General features: G+C 44.0%; 2 protein-coding genes across 11 annotated transcripts in view; both read left to right on the top strand.

Annotated features, from left to right (window-relative positions):
- LOC125720116 (uncharacterized) overlaps window positions 1–20,024 on the top strand; it is a 49,361-nt gene that overhangs the window by 3,451 nt on the left and 25,886 nt on the right. For 7 of the 10 annotated variants that reach the window (XM_048995229.1, XM_048995238.1, XM_048995226.1 and 4 more), the window contains exon 3: window positions 4,228–4,376. In XM_048995229.1, coding sequence (XP_048851186.1) covers window positions 4,228–4,376 — 149 coding nt within the window. Of the gene's footprint in view, window positions 1–4,037; window positions 4,377–7,620; window positions 7,765–15,517; window positions 15,782–20,024 lie in introns of those variants that run through there. The other 3 variants (XM_048995228.1, XM_048995234.1, XM_048995235.1) reach the window with 3 other exon arrangements.
- Window positions 3,110–18,787, top strand: LOC125720125 (T-cell immunoglobulin and mucin domain-containing protein 4-like). Its single transcript, XM_048995250.1, has 7 exons — window positions 3,110–3,353; window positions 8,101–8,436; window positions 12,243–12,317; window positions 16,790–16,851; window positions 17,123–17,216; window positions 17,489–17,525; window positions 18,011–18,787. Exons 1-7 carry the CDS (start codon window positions 3,293–3,295, stop codon window positions 18,138–18,140), a joined length of 795 nt encoding a protein of 264 aa, XP_048851207.1. The 5' UTR covers window positions 3,110–3,292; the 3' UTR covers window positions 18,141–18,787.

The following is a 20,024-nucleotide window of genomic DNA, read 5'->3' as shown; positions in this document are numbered from 1 at the left end:
GTGCCCCCATGCCACAGTGCGTGGAACGTGGGTGTCAGTGCAGTTCATTATTCACACAACAAATGTAATAATGCTACACATGACATTACTATACAACACAATTGACACTAATTACACACAACCTTTTACATTATTCACATGACCCTGGTCCACCACACTGCATCGTCCAATGCGTGTCACCAGGGCTGCAATACACGAAGTGAATCAATGCTTTTCTTTGTTGTCTGTTGTGTACATCCATGTAACTTAAGTTAGGTGGAAACATGTGGTCAACAAAGTGTTGAAATGAAGACTAGTATATATATAAAACTTCTTTATGTGTTTCGACGGCTTTGGCTATAACGTTAAATAAAGTGAGCGCTATTTCCAACGTGAAAACACTGAGGTCCACATTGGCTGATGTGTCAGTAATACCTTCCTAACAGTTTTGCCAGGAGAGGAGCCTCTTTCTGGGTAAACACAAGTTCATAAGTTCTGCTGCTTAATGCTGGTTCCCTTCTCTGTACCCTCTTTGTGACCTCTTGTCTGTCCTAATATACTTTTCCATTTATATTTAACTTTTAGTTTAACGCACTTTTGTCAGAAGCAGCGTAAAAGTGAGTCAAAGGGCACATAAGAAATATACGGCTGTCAAGGAGTCGACTGGAGATGAGTGCGGCTAGGCTGAGGTTCCGGTGGACGCCCAGGTAGCGGCTATTGTCTTCCCCGCCTGTTGCTGAGTTTCTGATCCCCTTTCCTGCTAACCCTGGTCTCCCTTTTGTTTGCCCACTGAGGGTCTCTTTGTTTCGCTTCCTTGTTTTCTGTTTAGGCCAGGAATGTCAAACTGCAGTCCTGGGGGGCCAGAGCCCTGCACATTTTTGGGTTTCCCCCTCACTTAACTCGCCTGATTGAGCTTTGTGTAATTACCACGCTGGTCTTGAGCAGAATCATTTGTGGTAAAACCGGGAAAGAACTGAGCTGCACGGTCTGCATCCTTTGCATCCACCCTCCATATCGCCTTTCCTTTTCCTAAGTGGTGGTCCTTTGTCCCGTCCTCCCCACCTCCCTGTCTGTGTGCTGTCCGAGTCCTGATATTCTGTTACTGCTCTCGGTATTTCTCATCCTGTCGGCCCTGTTCTTGTGTGGTGCCTTGTGTCTGTCTGTACATCTCTCTCTGGCCACTTCACCATTCTTGTCTTTCCTATTACCTTGGTTACATTGATGCTTGGTGTCTATCCCTTCTGTCCGGTCCTGGGCTTTGTACCATTTGATCAACAATATACGTGCAAAATATGTCTTTATTGAAACAATTAAGACAAACAAGCTCACATCTGTTGCATGCACACCTATTTACCGCCACCATTAGTCAATACATGTGTCAAGCCTGGTTAAGGAAGGAGGCGAGGTCGAGCGTAAGGGGGAATAAAAAGGACGCTATTGGGGAAAACTAAACAGAAACAGGGCAAACTCAAAGGACCACGAGGGGTCGGCATGAGAAGATGTGAACTGGGCAGGACTGGAGCATGGAGCAAACTCCGAGGACACGGGCAAGGAGCAACATCAATAACTGGACTGGGGAGCACATGACTGGGAGGCACTTTATAACACCACTTATGAGGGAGCAAACGAGAGGCAGCTGGAGTGATCCACATGAGGGCTGAAATGAGAGCAAAAGGCTCTAACGAGAGGGGCAGGCAGGCAACACAATGAAGTCACCTTTCTGGGCAAATTACAGCAGCAAGTTTTTTGAGGTATGTCTCCGCCAGTTGGCAAATTTAAGGACTGCAGTTTTTTGCGCACGCACTTTCGGGCTGCAGGCGGTTGGGCCCACGGAAGCTTGTGTTCATTCTACATTTGGCTATGGATGCAGACGTGGACGGTCCTGGTCAGTGCATGCATACAGCAGTGATATTCCACCAGACCACCAAAAGAGGGCAGATGTATTGGGGCAAACAGAAATACATTTGTCTTCTCACCAGAGAAGTTCAGTTTTGGTCTCCTCTGACTAGAGTACCTTCTTCCACGTTTGCTGTGTCACCCTCACGGCATTTGCAAACTCCAAATAGGATTTTTTTACGTTTTGCTTTCAGTAATGGTTTTCTACTCTGCACTCTTCATAAAACCCAGCCTTGTGAAGTGTATGGCTGTCCTTTGGATATTTAATTTGTATATAATTTTGAACCTGCTATAAATTACGGACTATTTTGTGTGGGTTCTACCATAAGCAGCACGTGGCTGCGGATGGACACCTGCTGGACATGTCTTACATTCATCCTGCTAAATGTTTTATAACATTTATGCAATAAATGCAATTAATGTAATGCAATAAAATGCAATAAAAAATAACACATTAATAAATACATATAATGTATTTTTTATTCTGTTAAAGTTTAACGGCAACCCTTATCTCCCACAACATATGGCCCCATATCATAACCCCTTGACCAATCAGAATAAGGGACACGCCCCCCGCTTATGGCATCATAAACGGAGCTACATTAAGCTCCGCCCAAGGTGCCAACTAATTTTTTTTTTTGTCATAATAACTCAATACAATCCAAATGTGGAAATGTCTCAAAGGGGTGAATATGTATGCAAGGCATGGTATATGCTAAGGAGGAATCGCAAGTTTAAAATGAAAGGAAGGGTTTACTGGTGGGCAAACGACACTGCGTGATGACTGGCAGGCGGGGACACTGTTCCCAGCTATTTGCAGCTCATGGTGTTTCCAACATGTCACCGATGATCGCTGCTGCTCTCTCTCTCGGGCCGTGTAGAAATTAATGTTTATATGAGCTTTTGGTAGCGAATCAAACTCAGGAAAATCACTTTCAGTCCACGCAAAAAAGCTCAGTCACTCAGCTCTTTTTAAAGAGTCAGAAGGGTTTTAAAAGTGGCTAAGTAGGCTAATTTGGTGAAACTTGGAGTCATACGATTATTATTAGTTGGACCAGTCCCTCCCACCCCGCCCCCCCCCCCGGCTGCGGTTATGCAACACTTCCTTACGGTTTCTTTTCTGTTGATCTTTTTTTGTTATTGTTTATTTTCTTTTTTATTTGGGGGGGGGCAGGTCACAGGGTTTTAGTTTCCTAATCTCTTCATTCTGCAGTATAATTAACAGTCTCAAGCACCTGTACATCGGCTTGAACGATTCTGAGTCTGCAAGCGAAAAACCCCAAAATGTAGACATGAGTCTCCTTTGCCACAGAAGAAGGTGAAATGTGAAGCAGAAAAGGGAAGCCATGGATGTTTCAGAGCGTTGAGAGCCTCTCACTGTGCGCACTGGACACAGTCCGTGTGTCTCTGTTACACAATGACAGCGCGTGGCCCCTGTATGCCGGCATTATTGTTAATTCTGATTCACGTTATGCCAGGTAAGTGCTTATTACAATCATCAGCTTCACTGTTCGTCTAATATTTTATTGTAATTTGATCTTTTAGAGCAGTAATTAATTCATGTTCTAGAAACGTTGTAAGAGCTGAGCTGAATCTGTTCAGCCTTGAGCAAAGGAGATTAAGGGGGGGGGGGACATGATCCAGGTATATAAGATTCTAACAGGTCGGGATGCTGTTCAGCCAAATGGCTACTTCAGTATTAGTTTAAATACTTGAACTCGTGGCCATAAGTGGAAATTAGCGGGAGAACATTTTAAAATGAATCTGAGGAAGCACTTTACACAGCGTGTAGTTAGAGTACAGAATAGTCTTCCTGTTAGTGTAGCACAAGCTAAAACCCTGGGTAGAGCTAGATAAGATTTTAACAACTCTGAGCTATTAGTTAAGTTCTCCCCAAACGAGCTTGATGGGCCAAATGGCCTCCTCTCATTTGTAAATTTCTTATGTTCTTTAGATGACAAAAACTTTTAGGCTTAATCATGGCAAAAGGTTTTGTAGGAAATATTGTACCATAGCATTAATTTACTCTAACCACCTGACTGGGAAAGATTTCGTTTAAGTTTCAGATTTTGCTATGTTTACATTAAACCTGCAGATTAATCATGATGCGTCGCCCTTCAGTTTATCAGTCTTTGCCATTTCTGTGCTGTTTTCCCTCCCAGTTGCTGAGAGCTCAGAGATGATCACCGGATTTGTTGGGTATAACGTGACCCTGCCGTGCTCCTACGATGCAAAGAAATCCGGGCGACAGCATGTGTGCTGGGGGAGAGGTGAAATACCTCTTACTGGCGGCTGTAACAAAGAAATCATCGCGACAGATGGATTCAAAGTGACATGGAGAAAATCACACAGGTATCAGTTAATCGGTGACCTGAATCAGGGTGACGTATCTCTGACCATCATCGATGCTGAGATGGGAGATTCTGGGATATACGGCTGCCGTGTGCAAATACGAGGACTATTTAATGATCTGAAAACCAAAGTTACCTTGACTATACAGAGTGAGTACAAGAGGATCGTTTTTGTCTCCAGAAGGAAATATTGTAGTTTCTCTCTCTTTCTGTGTGAATGTCCAGATGTGTATTGTGATGATCATTGCTTTTTTTTCTCTTCCTTTCACATGGTCACTTGCGCCATCATACTGTATGTGACACATGCTTTCTAACAGATATTCGCAAACCTACTGTAACACCCACCAGTCCAGCGACACCGACTGCAATCAGTCTTACACCGGGTAAAGCTGTTCTATCCTGGATAATCCTACATTTGTTGAAAGAAAGCTTAACAATTATGCAGTCCTTTTAACATGAAGTTTAACGTTTTAGTGTGTTTTCATTTGCTCAACTCATTATTCTGAATTTGATTGTTATGTTTGCCTTATGTTGCACCTATAGGTTACTATGGTAATTATTCTACAGGAAGTTCTGCTGCAAACACTCCTCAAGGCAGCGCTCATGTGAGTGGGACTGTGTTTCTGCTCAGAAATACTGCAGCTCTGTAACACAAACCGGATACTAATGATGGAGGAATATAGGAGGTCATAGCAGAGGTTTATGTGGAAGCCCCTCAGATTCCACTGACATAATCCGATGGCCGTCTATGCCAGGGGTCAGATCTGACCCCCGACAGGGAGTCTGTGTGCTATTCTGTTATTTCACTGGGATTGTGCTGATGTACAGGTCTGTGTCTGCAGTCTGTAGGAATGAAAAAGCTGTTTCGTCTTTGCAGGCAGACAGATCCTTCCTCATCATTGTACCTGTAGCAGTGATCCTAGTGCTGCTGCTGCTGGTCCTGGTGACAGGTCTCTGGTTACATAAACGTAAGCTGGTCAATTGAAGCCTGTAGAGCAGGGATGGGGAACCCTGATCCTGGAGAGCCGGAATCCAGCAGGTTTTCTATCCTACCTGGTCTCTGATGAACCACATCTGACCTCAGGCAGACAGTAACTCATCAGGTAGGATGGGAAACCTGCTGTATACCGGCTCTCCAGGATCAGAGTTGCCTATCCCACTGTAGACCAACATGAAGAGTAATGGTACAAGGAATATAATGTATTCCATTTAATTTATCTACATTGATTCATTTTTAAAGGAAAACAGCAGAGAGAAGCGAGGACACTGGCTGCAGTGTAAGTACCATACTGAGCTGCTGTATATAATGACTATCGGGATTTGAGGTCCATGCCAGATGTTTACTCACACACTCCAAACTATTTATTATGGTGTGTGTGTGTGTGTGTGTGTGTGTGTGTGCAATGTGCTGTTTCTACCTTCTTTAGCCACCTGTTTGGAGCAGTGGTGAATTTTTTTCATGCAATAGTTATTCTCTGACGATTTAATTCCCCAAACCTTGACGTCACGTGACCTGGTACAGACAGAATGCTACTGATAGGTCTGTTTCAGTAGATTTCACCCACCGGGGGCTGAAGCAGATTTTGAGGGGGTTTCAAACTCATAATTTTCCCACCAAAGTACTTGCTTGATTGGTAAATAAAATTTTGGGGGTGTTAGGGAGGTGGGGAGGGGAATCAAAGCGATTATTTTACTAGGTAGTTACTCTCTAAAATGTTAAAAATCTCAATTAATCTCTCTTTCTCTGGTCTTCCCCTCCAGGGAACATCAGGCAGATGCCTCAGTGCATTATGGGAACGTGGGCGCCCACATTGGGTTCCACACCAGAGGGATGGCCACAGAGAACATATATGAAGAAAGGGATTTTGGCGACTACGAATCCTGCCCTTAATGCCTCTTAAACTAAACCTGCCATCTCTACTTATGCCTGTGCTCTACAATGGGTGGAAATGTTGACACTGATATCAATAGTTGCTGGAAAAGTTGGCTGACTTTTATTTTTCTTTTCTGATATCTGTGAGAAACGCTGTAATTTTCCTAAGACAATTTCAAGACTCAAGAAGAGTCAAGAACTTTTGGCAATGTATGGAGCAACAGCAGAGAACGACATCTCCCAAGCAGCATCATGCAAGGGTTAAAGGTCATAGCAAATGCACTTAAATGTAAATCAATGCTTTTCCGTTATTTGTCTGTTGTGTACATCCAAGTAACTGAAGTAGGGTGGAAGAATGTGGCTATTAAAGTCTTAAAATGAAGACTCCCCCCCCAGCTCATCCATACTTGCTAGCAGTTCAAGATTCAAAGCGTTTATTGTCATATGTACAGTAGAGAGTGCTTTTCTCTGTGCAATGAAATTCTTACTTTGCTGTCCACACAAAATGCGGAGATACAATATAATAGAAGAACTAGAAAATAAATACTTTGAAGTGTAATGTGCAAAAAGAGCTTAATGTGCAAAAAATTGCAGTATGAGGTAGTATGGTATGGTAGTATGGTATGGTAGTATGCTAGTATGGTATGGTAGTATGGTAGTATGATGACTCTGTGGTGGTAGCCGCTCTGCTGGTAGCGGAGTGCTGATGATCTTCTCCACAGTCTTCACCATTCTCTGCAGGCGTTTGCAGTCCTTAGCTGTAGCTGCTGCCGTACCATTCAGTGATTAGGAGTTTCACATCAAATGGGGTGAATACATTTGCGCTGAACTCTTTTCAGTTTTTAATTTGTAAATACTTTTGCACACTACCTGATATTCCCCCCCCCCATTACAGAATTCTGAAGTATTTTTTGTGAATCCTACATATAAAATCCACCTTCATTCGAGACAAAAAAATGTTGGGAGCGAATATGTATGCAAGGCGCAGCATGTGCTAAGGAGGAATCGCAAGTTTAAAGTGAAATAAGGGTTTACTGGTGGGCAAACGACACTGGGTGATGACTGGCAGGCGGGACACTGTTCCCAGCTATTTGCAGCTCATGGTGTTTCCAACATGTCACCGATGATCGCTGCTGCTCTCTCTCTCGGGCCGTGTAGAAATTAATGTTTATATGAGCTTTTGATAGCGACTCAAACTCAGGAAAATCACTTTCAGTCCAGTAGTATTAAAAGTGGCTAAATACTAATTTGCTGGAATTTGGGGTCATACGGTTACTAATTAAACCAGCACCCTTCCCCCCCCCGGCTGCGTTTATGCAAAATTTCCTTACGGTTTTGTTTTTTGTTCATCAGCTTGTTTTTTGTTTTGTTTTTACTTTTTTGAGGGGGGGTCACAGAGGTTTAATTTCCTTATCTGGTCATTCAGAACTAACTGTCTCAAGCAGCTGTACATCAGTCTGCGAGCGAAAAACCACAAAGAAGTGACGTGCGAGAGTCTCCTCTGCCGCAGAGAGAGATGGGAAAAAGGAAGCCACTGATGTTTCAGAGCGTTGAGAGCCTCTCACTGTGCGCACTGGACACAGTCCGTGTGTCTCTGTTACACAATGACAGCGCGTGGCCCCTGTATGCCGGCATTATTGTTAATTCTGATTCACATTATGCCAGGTAAGTGCTTATTACAATCGTCAGCTTCACTGTTTGTATAATATTTTATTGTAAGTTGATTATTTAGAGCAATAAATAATTCATGTTTAAGAAACGTTACTTGATAATTAAAAGGTTATTCTAGGCTTAAATACGGCATAACACTGAGGTTTGACGGGAATATTATTCTGCTTGTTACCATCTAACATAATCAACAAACAGGGAAAAGTGTCATATGCCTGTAAGTTTCACATTTAATCCGTTTTGTAATATTTACCGTAAAGCCTGCAGATTAATCACGATGCGTCGTCTTCAGTTTATCAGTCTTTGCCATTTCTGAGCTGTTTTCTCTTCCAGTTGCTGAGAGCTCAGAGATGATCACCGGATTTGTTGGGTATAACGTGACCCTGCCGTGCTCCTACGATGCACAGTATTATGGGGGACTTCATGTGTGCTGGGGGAGAGGTGAAATACCTCGAAGTGGCTGTGACAATGAAATCATCGCGACAGATGGATTTAAAGTGACACGGAGAAAATCACACAGGTATCAGTTAAGTGGTGACCTGAATCAGGGTGACGTTTCTCTGACCATCATCGATGCTGAGATGGGAGATTCTGGGATATACGGCTGTCGTGTGGAAATACCCGGATGGTTTAATGATCTGAAAATCCAAGTTACCTTGACCATACAGAGTAAGTACAGCACACCCCTTTTTAAATTTAGAAGCAAATATCATAGTGTTTTGTGCATGCATGACTAAATGAGAAGAACCCCAAAATAAGCCTGCTGTGTGAAGTAAAATGGAGAAGTCAAGTCCAAAATAAATTCAATGTACACAACCGCATGGGGACATTCTAAAACGCTGTGAAAAAGTGCAACGTGTCTTAAAACCTTTAACCATGTTAAGCGTTTCAGAACGTCCTGGCAGACGTATAAACTGTGCTTGTCAGGATCAGTGCCCGTCCGACTCTGTCCTTTGTGTCACCTCCCCCTTTCGCCAGCAGGTGTCGCTGGCCATCCTGTCCTCCTCCCTGACTCTCGCCCTTCAGTCCCAGCGTGTCTAAGTCCCAGGTGTGCTTTCCCTGTTCCCCGGACTGTCGCATAGCTCAGTGGGCTGACCATGTGGCTGTAAACTCTCTGGTCAGGAGTCTGAGGCTAGCCCCCCCTGTTTATTTCTGTTTACTGGCTTTTTGTTCCCCATTCTTTATTTCCCATTTTAGTTTTCTTGCCCTAGGTTTGCCCTGCTTGCGTTCCGCTCTGCTTCTGCTTTAATTACCCTTGTGTTGTATCCCTGGTTTGTGGTTTGTTTCGTAGTGTCTGTGTTCCCCCTGTTTAGGCGCGGGCAGAAAAAGGTGTGAAGATCCACTTATGGTTTCAGACAAAGGGGTTCATTAAACAGACTGAACAGGAAAAGGCACAAAATAAAGGGGTCAGAACCAAACAGGGGAATAAACACTACAAACAGAACTAAAAACCAGGCTGCAAAGGAAAGTGGGCAGGGAAGCACAGGGCAACATCTACACAGTAACATTCACAGGGTAACGTGGAGTAACCTCAACTGATCGACATGTAATGACTGACTGGAGACCAGAGCAGGTGCCGGTACTTAAATAAACACAAAGCAGGACAGGCAAGAACAATACCCAAATACCCAATCAAAGAAAGGACAGGACAACGAGCAACAGGTGGGCCTATTAACTGAACTAGAACATTTCAGACGTCAAAACTAGGAGTGCAATGCAAAGCACCACAAAAAGGTAGAAAACAAAAACCAATACAGAACATAAGATGGGCGAACTGATGACAGAAACAAACAGGGAGTGATGCACACAGGGGCAACAGAAAAACCAACAAATTCAAAAGAACAGATAAGGCTGGAATCTGGTCAGCCGTGATCCCAGTAATTCAGTAATGCAGGGAACAGGCAAACGACAGGGAGGACAGGATGGACAATGACACCCACTGGCCAAACGGGGAGGGGACACGAAGGGCGGGGTTGGATGGACATCGAACCTGACATCCCTGTTTCCTAGTTTGTGTTAGTGTTTCTCTTTCCACCTGTTGCTCATCGTCTTGTGCTTTCATTGGTTAATTTGGTTGTTATTCTCACCTGCTCTGCATTATGTCATTAATCTTGTAATTAAGTGCCTGCTTATGCATTGTGAATGTTACTGTGTGTTGCTCTGTCCAACTGCTATGTTTTGTTCCCTACTTGTACTATTCTATGTTTTTTTTTAAAGTTAGTTTTTGGTTTTACCATTTGCCTTTTGACCCCTCGCTGCCTTCCTCAATGTGCTCAGTCTGTTGTGTAGTAGCCATAAGTGGATCGTCACCTCTTTCCCGCCTGCACTGTGCCCTGTGTTTATCACCGTGGCTAAAACTCATCAACACCTCATATGCATCAACAGAAAAGTGGGCGTATGGGAAAACTGACAGTGGATATAAAAAGTGTACAAACCCCTGTTAAAATGCCAGGTTTGTGTGACACACAAAAATGAGACCACGATTAATCCTTTCAGAACTTTTCCCGCCTTTAATGTGACCTGTAGCCTGCTGCCCGCACCACGCTTCACTGTGGGCGTGATACTCTTTCGGTGAAGCGCAGTGTTATTGCACCAAAAAGGTACCTTTTGGAGCTGTGGCCAAAAAAGTTCAACCTTGGTTTCATCAGACCATAACATATTTTTGCAAAGTTTAGCCTGGATGTTGTTCTTTGTACGAAAATGGAGATTGTTGTCACATGACTCATACAGCACTTGCCAGAACTTCCTGCAGCTCCTTCAGCGTTGCTAAAAGCCTCTTGGCAGCTTCCCTGACCAGTTTCCCATCTTGTCTTTTCATAAATTTTGGAGGGACGTCCAGTTCTCGGTAACGTCACTGTCGTCCCATATTTTCTCCACTTCTTGACTATCTTCCCTGTCTTCCTTGGTATAACCTTCTCCTGACTGATACATTGCAACAATGAGATCCCTTGGATGCTCTCTGTGAACCATGGCTTTTGCAAGTGAGTAAATGTCAGTGAAGTTGTACTAGGGCAGCTGAACTTTTTTTGCTGTTAATCGAGATCACTTTAATTAATGGCAGGTGTGTACCCAAAAACACACTGAATGCTGTAATTAAATCAAAAGATGCTTTAAGAAAGCATTAGTTCATGGGCGTGCAGACTTTAAAGGTGGGAAATCTTTGGGAAATCTAAGGTGGGAAAGGTTTTGAAATGGTTTATCGTACATATAGGATAGGATAGGATAGGATAGTACTTTATTGATCCCACAGTGGGGAAATTTGCGTGTTAACGCAGCTCCAGACAGCTAGTAAGAAAAGATTTTACAAGAGTAAAAGAATATAAAAATACAAGAATAAGAATACAAATAAAAAATAATATGAAAAGATAGAGCACTAGTCCAATATAAGTAAATAATGCCTATGTGCACCCATACACCGTGTGAGATATGGGTAGTGGGTTGTGGAAAGTGCAAGTAGTAATAAATATCAACTCTATAACTACTATATCTACAATTAACTATGTAATTAACTATATGCGAATCATTTTTGGCTACTGTCCTGTGTAACTATGTATACCGATATTTTGCACTCTCGATATTTTGTACTATCGTCATTTTCATTTCATAAATAAAATCTTACAGCACTTTACTGATAAGCGAGCTGTGCACAGAGCGCAGGAAATTAGTGGGTGTTAGGGCAGTGAGATCATTAACTAGGGTTAGTATATTTGGTGAGACGAAAAAGAAGATGTGTCTGGGGATCAGAGTATGTTTTCGCAGTTAATCAATCTGGTAGCAAATCTCTCGTGAATATTAATGAGCTTTTGACCACCCTGAAAGTCCGCGGAAAACTGGACGTACATCGTTACAGTTAAGTCCCGCTTTACAGTCTACACTTAACTGGCAAAATAAGTGTATACAAGTCATTTTCGGCAACAGTCACAAACCTACAGTCTGTTAAACTTCAAGCAAACACCGCGATCCAGTTTCAACGCGAAAACGAAAATCCAGTGTCAAAGTGCCAGTGGTTTGCGGAAGCTGACATCACCCGTGAGCAGTGTGACACAAGGGGAAGTGCATATATGTGTGCACCAGCCCTGCAGACGCTACGCAGCCATACTGAGCGGCTGCCGTACATTGAAACGTCGCACCTTTTTCTTCACTTGGTACTTCACTGTAACTGCAACACTGGGTCATATGGGTTGCAGTGCTAAACCCGGACGTATGGTTACCTTGGCTCTAACTGTCTTTGCACATCGTTGCTGTCAGAATATTAGGACCACTGCATAATTCAAATTCCTATAAAATAATAATATGAGAACCAGTTCAGAAAACAGGAACCTGCAACACAATTTAATTAAAAGCATCTTCCCACAGAAAGTCGGTTATAATAAGTGGTCTTGGCAACACTGGCCTGTGATGCTGACGGTGCTGTTGTTCCTTCTTGCGTTCATGTGGTCGGTTGACACGTCATACTGACACATGCTTTCTGACAGATATTCGCAAAACGACTGCATCACCCACCGATGCTGCCAGTCCAGCGACACAGACTGCGATCAGTCTAACACGAGGTAACTTTGTTCACTCCACTGTAGTCCTGCATTGCTAGAAAGAAAACTTGAAAATTCCACAGATCTTTTATCATGAAGTTTAACTTGTCAGTGTACTTTCATTTGCGTAACTCATTATTCTGAATTTGATTGTTATGTTTTCCTCTTCTTGCACCTATAGGTTACTATGGTAATTATTCTACAGGAAGTTCTGCTGCAAACACTCCTCAAGGCAGCGCTCATGTGAGTGGGACTATGTTTCTGCTCAGAAATACTGCAGCTCTGTAACACAAACCAGATACTAATGATGGAGGAATATAGGAGGTCATAGCAGAGGTTTATGTGGAAGCCCCTCAGATTCCACTGACATAATCCGATGGCCGTCTATGCCAGGGGTCAGATCTGACCCCCGACTGGGAGTCTGTGTGCTATTCTGTTATTTCACTGGGATTGTGCTGATGTACAGGTCTGTGTCTGCAGTCTGTAGGAATGAAAAAGCTGTTTTGTCTTTGCAGGCAGACAGATCCTTCCTCGTCAGGGTATCAGTGCTCCTGCTGCTGCTGCTGCTGGTCCTGGTGACAGGTCACCGGTTATATAAACGTAAGCTGGTCTGTTGAAGCATGTAGACCAATAAGAGGAGTAATGGTACAAGCAATAATGTTGCATGCGGTCGTGGAGGTGTTGCTCTGCCGTACGTATGATCGGAAGGTCGTTGGTTCAGATCCCAGGGATTACGCCATCGGCCCCTGAGCTTGGCCTTTAGCACTGAAATGCCCCAGGGCATCTTAATTGTACATTACTCTGGATAAAAACATTTGCTAAATTAAATATAATACATCTTATAAAATGCCTTGTTTTCAAAGGAAAACAGCAGAGAGAAGTGAGGACAGTGGCTGCAATGTAAGTACCGTACTGAGCTGCTGTATATAATGACTATCGGGATAGAAGCTGCTCAGTTAGCAAGTGGCCCTGGTGACCTCAGGTCTGTATAGTGGTTCAGTAAATACAGTCGACACCATGCCAGATGTTTCCTCACACAGTCCAAACTGTTTATGATGTGTGTGAGACCCATGCAGTTATCATTGAGAGCCCCCCCCCCCCACAATAAATGATCATGTAAGAAGTAAGTCAGTCTCAATTCACCTCTGGGTCTCTGGTTTCTTCCTCCAGGGAACATCAGGCAGATGCCTCAGTGCATTATGGGAACGTGGGTGCCCACATTGGGTTCCACACCAGAGGGATGGCCATAGAGAACATATATGAACAAAAGGACTTTGGCGACTGTGAATCCTGCCCTTAATGCCTCCTTGGCAGGTCCAAAAAAAATGCGCTGTATCGCCGATGATGTGCTCATCCCCAGAGTGTTAACCAAGTTGGATTTACGTAACACCTACCATTTGTTGAGGATCCAAGAAGGGGATGAGTGGAAAGCTGCTTTCAACACCCCTACTGGTCATTATGAGTAGCTGGTGATGCCTTTTGGGCTAACTAACGCACCTGCAGTGTTCCCGGGTCTAATTACTGATGTCCTTTGGGACATGCTGGACAGGAACGTGTCCGTTTATCTTGACAACGTACTCATTTTTTCGCAGGATGAGCAGGAACCTGTTCAGTATGTCCGGGCAGTTCTACAGCGCTTGCCTTGTTTGTCAAGGCTAAGAAGTGTGAGTTCCACAGATGCATCTCTTTCCTGGGTTTTATCATCACTGAGGGATCCATCCAGATGGATATCGAGAAGGTCAGGGCAGTAGCAGAATGGACACAATCACTGACACGGAGGGATTTACAACAGTGCCTTATCTTCGCTAACTTTTTTCAGCGATTCATCTGAGGGTATAGCTTGGTGGCTGCCCCTCGTACTGCTCTAACCTCCACCTAGACCCACTTTCAAGTAACTGATGCAGTCCAGAGAACATTTTCTGACCTCCTCAAGCGTTTCACCTCAGCTCCCATCCTACAGATACCAGATCCCTCAAAGCAGTTTGTGGTGGAGGCAGCTGCCTTGGGAATTGGCTTTGGGGTTATCCTGTCCCAACACTCCTCATCCGACACAAAGCTGCATCCCTATGCATTTTTCTCTGGAAAACTCACTTCAGCAGGGAGATATTCTGACATTGAGGATCAGTAATTGCTCGCAGTAAAGCTGGCCTTAGAGGGGTGGAGACAGATCACCCCAGATCACCCCAGATTCCTTTTTAATTCTGACCCACCACAAAATCCTAGAGAACCTTCAACCTTGGTTCTACTTGACGGCACAATGTGTGCCTGGGCTAGATGGTCCTCGTTTTTCACCCATTTTGATCACAGGCTCGGCTCCAAGAACCGCCAGTCGGAAGTCCTGTCACATCAGTTTGGAGAGGGAGACGTGCTGATGGACTGTAATCCCATCCAGCTAAGCGCTTTATTGGAGCAGTCATGTGGGGTGGAATCGAGGAAGCAGTTCAGGTGGTCCAACGCTTTACCAAACCACCTCTGTACTGGGCTACTTCAACTCACCAGAGTTCATCAAAATCAGTAGTATCCTAAACAGTGACATAGCATTGTATATATTGCTTATTTATTCTAAACATTTTGTTTGCATGCTGGATGTATGATTGACAGGAGTATGAATGGTGAGCAGATCCTTCTTGTAACACAAATTTTTGCGGTTCACTTTATGTGATAACATGACAATAAGGAATCTCAAATCTTAAAGGTCATCGGCAGCCTCAACTGAGCTAAAGTTTCGATCTGAATGAACGGTTGGGGGTCCCCGTGACTCACTCCCCCCCCCCCCCTCCCCCATAGAGTATGCACTGCCTCTGAGCTCCTAGTATGGACTCCATTCGCTGTCACACATTTTCATCAGACCTATTGTTCGGTACACAAACACAACTGCACTTTAATACACATGTTATCCTGACCTTAAAACATATACACAGTGTATAGGAAGGTATACTATTACTTACACATGCGCTGAAAATCACTTTCAGTCCACGCAAAAAGCTCAGTCACTGGGCTCTTTAAAAAACGTCGCCAGAAGGTATTAAAAGTGGCTAAATACTAATTTGCTGAAACTTAGGGTCATACGATTATTATTGGCTGGGCTGCCCCCCCCCCAGCTGTGGTTATGCAGAATTTCCTTACGGTTTCTTCTCTGTTCATCAGTTTGTGGTTTTTTTTTTTTTTTTGGGGGGGGGGGGGGGGTGCTACAGGGCGTTAGTTTCCTTGTCTGTTCATTCGGTGGTATAATTAACTGCTACAAGCGCTTGTATATCAGCTCGAACGGTCCTGAATGCGGAAATGAAAACTGAAAACTGCAGAAGTATGAGAATCTCCTCTCTGGAAGGCGGCAGACCCCGATAAAAGAAGCCATGGATGTTTCAGAGCGTTAAGAGCCTCTCACTGTGCGCACTGGACACAGTCCGTGTGTCTCTGTTACACAATGACAGCGCGCGGCCCCTGTATGCCGGCATTATTGTTAATTCTGATTCACGTTATGCCAGGTAAGTGCTTATTACAATCATCAGCTTCACTGTTTGTATGATATTTTACTGTAAGTTGATTATTTAGAGCAATAAATAATTCATATTTAAGAAATCTCATTGGATGACAAAAAGGTTACTTTAAGCTTAAAAAGGCATAAGATTTAGTTGGAAATATTGTACCATAACATCAATCTAACATAACCATTTGACTGGGAAAAGTTTAGTTTAAGTTTCACTTTTAATGCCATTTTTTTTTTGCTATGTTTAGCATTAAACCTGCAGATTAATCATGATGCGTCGTCTTCAGTTTATCAGTCTTTGCCATTTCTGTGCTGTTTTCCTTCCCAGTTGCTGAGAGCTCTAAGATGATCACCGGATTTGTTCGGTATAACATGACCCTGCCGTGCTCCTACGATGCAAAGAAATCCGGGCGACATCATGTGTGCTGGGGGAGAGGTGAAATGGCTCTTTTGTATTGTAATGATGAAATCATCGCGACAGATGGACTTAAAGTGACACGGAGAAAATCACACAGGTATCAGTTAATCGGTGACCTGAATCAGGGTGACGTATCTCTGACCATCATCGATGCTGAGATGGGAGATTCTGGGATATACAGCTGTCGTGTGGAAATACCAGGATGGTTTAATGATCAGAAAACCAAAGTTACCTTGACTATACAGAGTGAGTACAAGAGCATCGTTTATTTTGTACGTCTAAATGTGCGTCCTGTGCTGCTGGAGCTGCTGCTCTCCTCTCTTGCCTTCTCACGTTCACATGTAACATCACAGTCACACATGCTTTCTAACAGATATTCACAAACCTACTGTGACACCCACCGATGCAGCCCGTCCAGCGACACCGACTGCGATCAGTGTTACACCGGGTAAAGCTGTTCACTTCATTATGATGCTTAAAAATTTCACAGTCCTTATATTATTAAATTTAACTTTTCGATTTGCTTTCATTTCTTTAACTCATTATTCTGAATTTGATCGTTATGTTTTCCTCTTGTTGCACATTTAGGTTACTATGGTAATTATTCTACAGGAAGTTCCGCTGCAAACACTCCTCAAGGCAGCGCTCATGTGAGTGGGACTGTGTTTCTGCTCAGAAATACTGCAGCTCTGTATCACAAACCAGATACTAATGATGGAGGATATAGGAGGTCATAGCAGAGGTTTATGTGGAAGCCCCACAGATTCCAATGACATAATCCGATGGCCGTCTATGCCAGGGGTCAGATCTGACCCCCGACAGGGAGTCTCTGTGCTATTCTGTTATTTCACTGGGATTGCGCTGATGTACAGGTCTGTGTCTGCAGTCTACAGGAATGAAAAAGCTGTTTCGTCTTTGCAGACAGACAGATCCTTCCTCATCATTGTACCTGTAGCAGTGATCCTGCTGTTGCTGCTGCTGCTGGTCCTGGTGACAGGTCTCTGGTTACATAAACGTAAGCTGGTCAATTGAAGCCTGTAGAGCAGGGATGGGGAACCCTGATCCTGGAGAGCCGGAATCCAGCAGGTTTTCTATCCTACATGGTCTCTGATGAACCACATCTGACCTCAGGCAGACAGTAACTCATCAGGTAGAATGGGAAACCTGCTGTATACCGGCTCTCCAGGATCAGGGTTGCCTATCCCACTGTAGACCAACATGAAGAGTAATGGTACAAGGAATATAATGTATTCCATTTAATTTATCTACATTCATTCATTTTTAAAGGAAAACAGCAGAGAGAAGCGAGGACACTGGCTGCAGTGTAAGTACCGTACTGAGCTGCTGTATATAATGACTATCGGGATTTGAGGTCCATGCCAGATGTTTACTCACACACTCCAAACTATTTATTATGGTGTGTGTGTGTGTGTGTGTGTGTGTGTGTGCAATGTGCTGTTTCTACCTTCTTTAGCCACCTGTTTGGAGCAGTGGTGATTTTTTTTCATGCAATAGTTATTCTCTGACGATTTAATTCCCCAAACCTTGACGTCACGTGACCCGGTACAGACAGAATACTACTGATAGGTCTGTTTCAGTAGATTTCACCCACCGGGGGCTGAAACAGATTTTGAGGGGGTTTCAAACTCGTAATTTTCCCACCGAAGTACTTGCTTGATTGGTAACATAAAATTTTGGGGGTGTTAGGGAGGTGGGGAGGGGAATCAAACCAATTATTTTACTAGGTAGTTACTCTCTAAAATGTTAAAAATCTCAATTAATCTCTCTTTCTCTGGTCTTCCCCTCCAGGGAACATCAGGCAGATGCCTCAGTGCATTATGGGAACGTGGGCGCCCACATTGGGTTCCACACCAGAGGGATGGCCACAGAGAACATATATGACCAAAGGGACTTTGGCGACTATGAATCCTGCCCTTAATGCCTCTTAAACTAAAGCTGACATCTCTACTTAGGCAGGCAAAGAAAATGATGCTTAGATTGTCCTCCTGTAAAACTATGATATTATGCCTGTCAAAGTGTGTCAGCTTAGCCATTTCAGAACCTCTTCTAAAATCATCCTAGTATTTGCAGCGACCGTCCAGTGCAGCCATGTATTGTTTGAGTCGGCCACTAGCACACCTCATACAGCTAGTCAATCTGTCACTGACTTTTTAAACCAATATATTTAATTATTTAACTGAGCTGTCAGTAAAATTTAAACAAAACCATGGAACGGCTGAGGTGCCCCTGAGGAGATGTTTGGGAACTGAAGCGGTGTTCATCTAGTCATCCGACTAGATATCAGTAACGTTTTAGAAAACAGAAGAAATTATTACTAGTTTTTATTGTGTTACTCTTAATTTGCACATGTTCTAAAGTTAAATTGTGTTTTTTGTTCTAAGCCAAAGTGCACTTGCTACCCAGATAAACAGCTTTAAACATTTCTTTGGACTGCCTAAGACTTTTGCACATCCTTCCATCCATTTTCCAAACCGCTTATCCTTCTGGGTCGCGGGGGGTCCGGAGCCTATCCCGGAAGCAATGGGCACGAGGCAGGGAACAACCCAGGATGGGGGGCCAGCCCATCGCAGGGACACTCACACACCATTCACTCACAGACGCACACCTACGGGCAATTTAGCAACTCCAATTAGCCTCAGCATGTTTTTGGACCGTGGGGGGAAACCGGAGTACCCGGAGGAAACCCCACAACGACATGGGGAGAACATGCAAACTCCACACACATGTGACTCAAACCCGGGTCTCAGAGGTGTGAGACAACAGTGCTAACCACTGCACCACCATGCCGCCCCAAAGCAAATACACATAAATGTAAATCAATGCTTTTCCATTATTTGTCTGTTGTATACATCAATATAACTGAAGTAGGGAGGAAGAATGTGGCTATTAAAGAGAACAGTCCCCCATTCAAGCCCGGTCCACCGGGGTGGGCGTTAGCCTCGGCCCGCCCATGCAGCACCCTGGCACTGCTCAGGGCTCCTGGAGGCCCAGCTGCACCTCTTCACATGCATGGCCATCAGGAAGGGCACGCTTAAGCTGCACTGGATCCTCGTGTTCAGCACTGCGAGTAAGGAGACCTCAACTCGCCGCTAACCGCTAACTGGCTAAGCTGGATAAAAGCTAATGCTTTAGCGGCATCGCTAGCAGGTTCCGGTGCCTTTTGTCGTTACTGAGCCGGCTGTCACAGTCGCTAACGCTAACGCTACCGTCGCAGGAAATCTCTCCTTTTCTCTGCTTGACCCTAATGGTGTCACAGCTCTCATGGCATTTCCTGTTTCTCAATTTGTACAATAATCAGCTAACCACAGAAGACTATTATTAAATGATCATGCATTCTAACCCTTCTGACTTCATGTATGTTGTCGACATGGTCCTGCGGCTGCTGTAGACCAGAGGAATGCGGTGGGCTGGTGTCGGTGATCGCGTGTGACTGCGTGTCCTGCAATGTCCAGGCATCTTGTCCCGGGTTTCCGGCCTCATGCCTGCGTATCCTGGATCAGGATGTTGATGGATACCTTTCCGGCAATTTGGTAGCTTTTCGCTTGTTCGAACACAAATGCTTGTGCACATTGGTCCTTATATGGCAAGATGACAATTAATAATCTCAAATTTTGAAGGTCATCGGCAGCCTCATCTGAGCTCAAGTATCGATTTGAATCAGTATGTACTGCCTTGTCTCCCTCACCCTAGTGGTGAACTGAAGTCATGACATCTACACTTCACTGAATAAAACCGACGATATTAAGCTCTATAGCATGTGCATCCTTAGGTCTGATCACTGGGACCTACAGCCCTGAGTATT

This window comes from Brienomyrus brachyistius, chromosome 24 (genome assembly GCF_023856365.1).
Source record: "Brienomyrus brachyistius isolate T26 chromosome 24, BBRACH_0.4, whole genome shotgun sequence".
Lineage (NCBI taxonomy): Eukaryota > Metazoa > Chordata > Actinopteri > Osteoglossiformes > Mormyridae > Brienomyrus > Brienomyrus brachyistius.
Note: the sequence above shows the minus strand (reverse complement) of the source record. Positions and strands in the feature narration are given on the sequence as shown.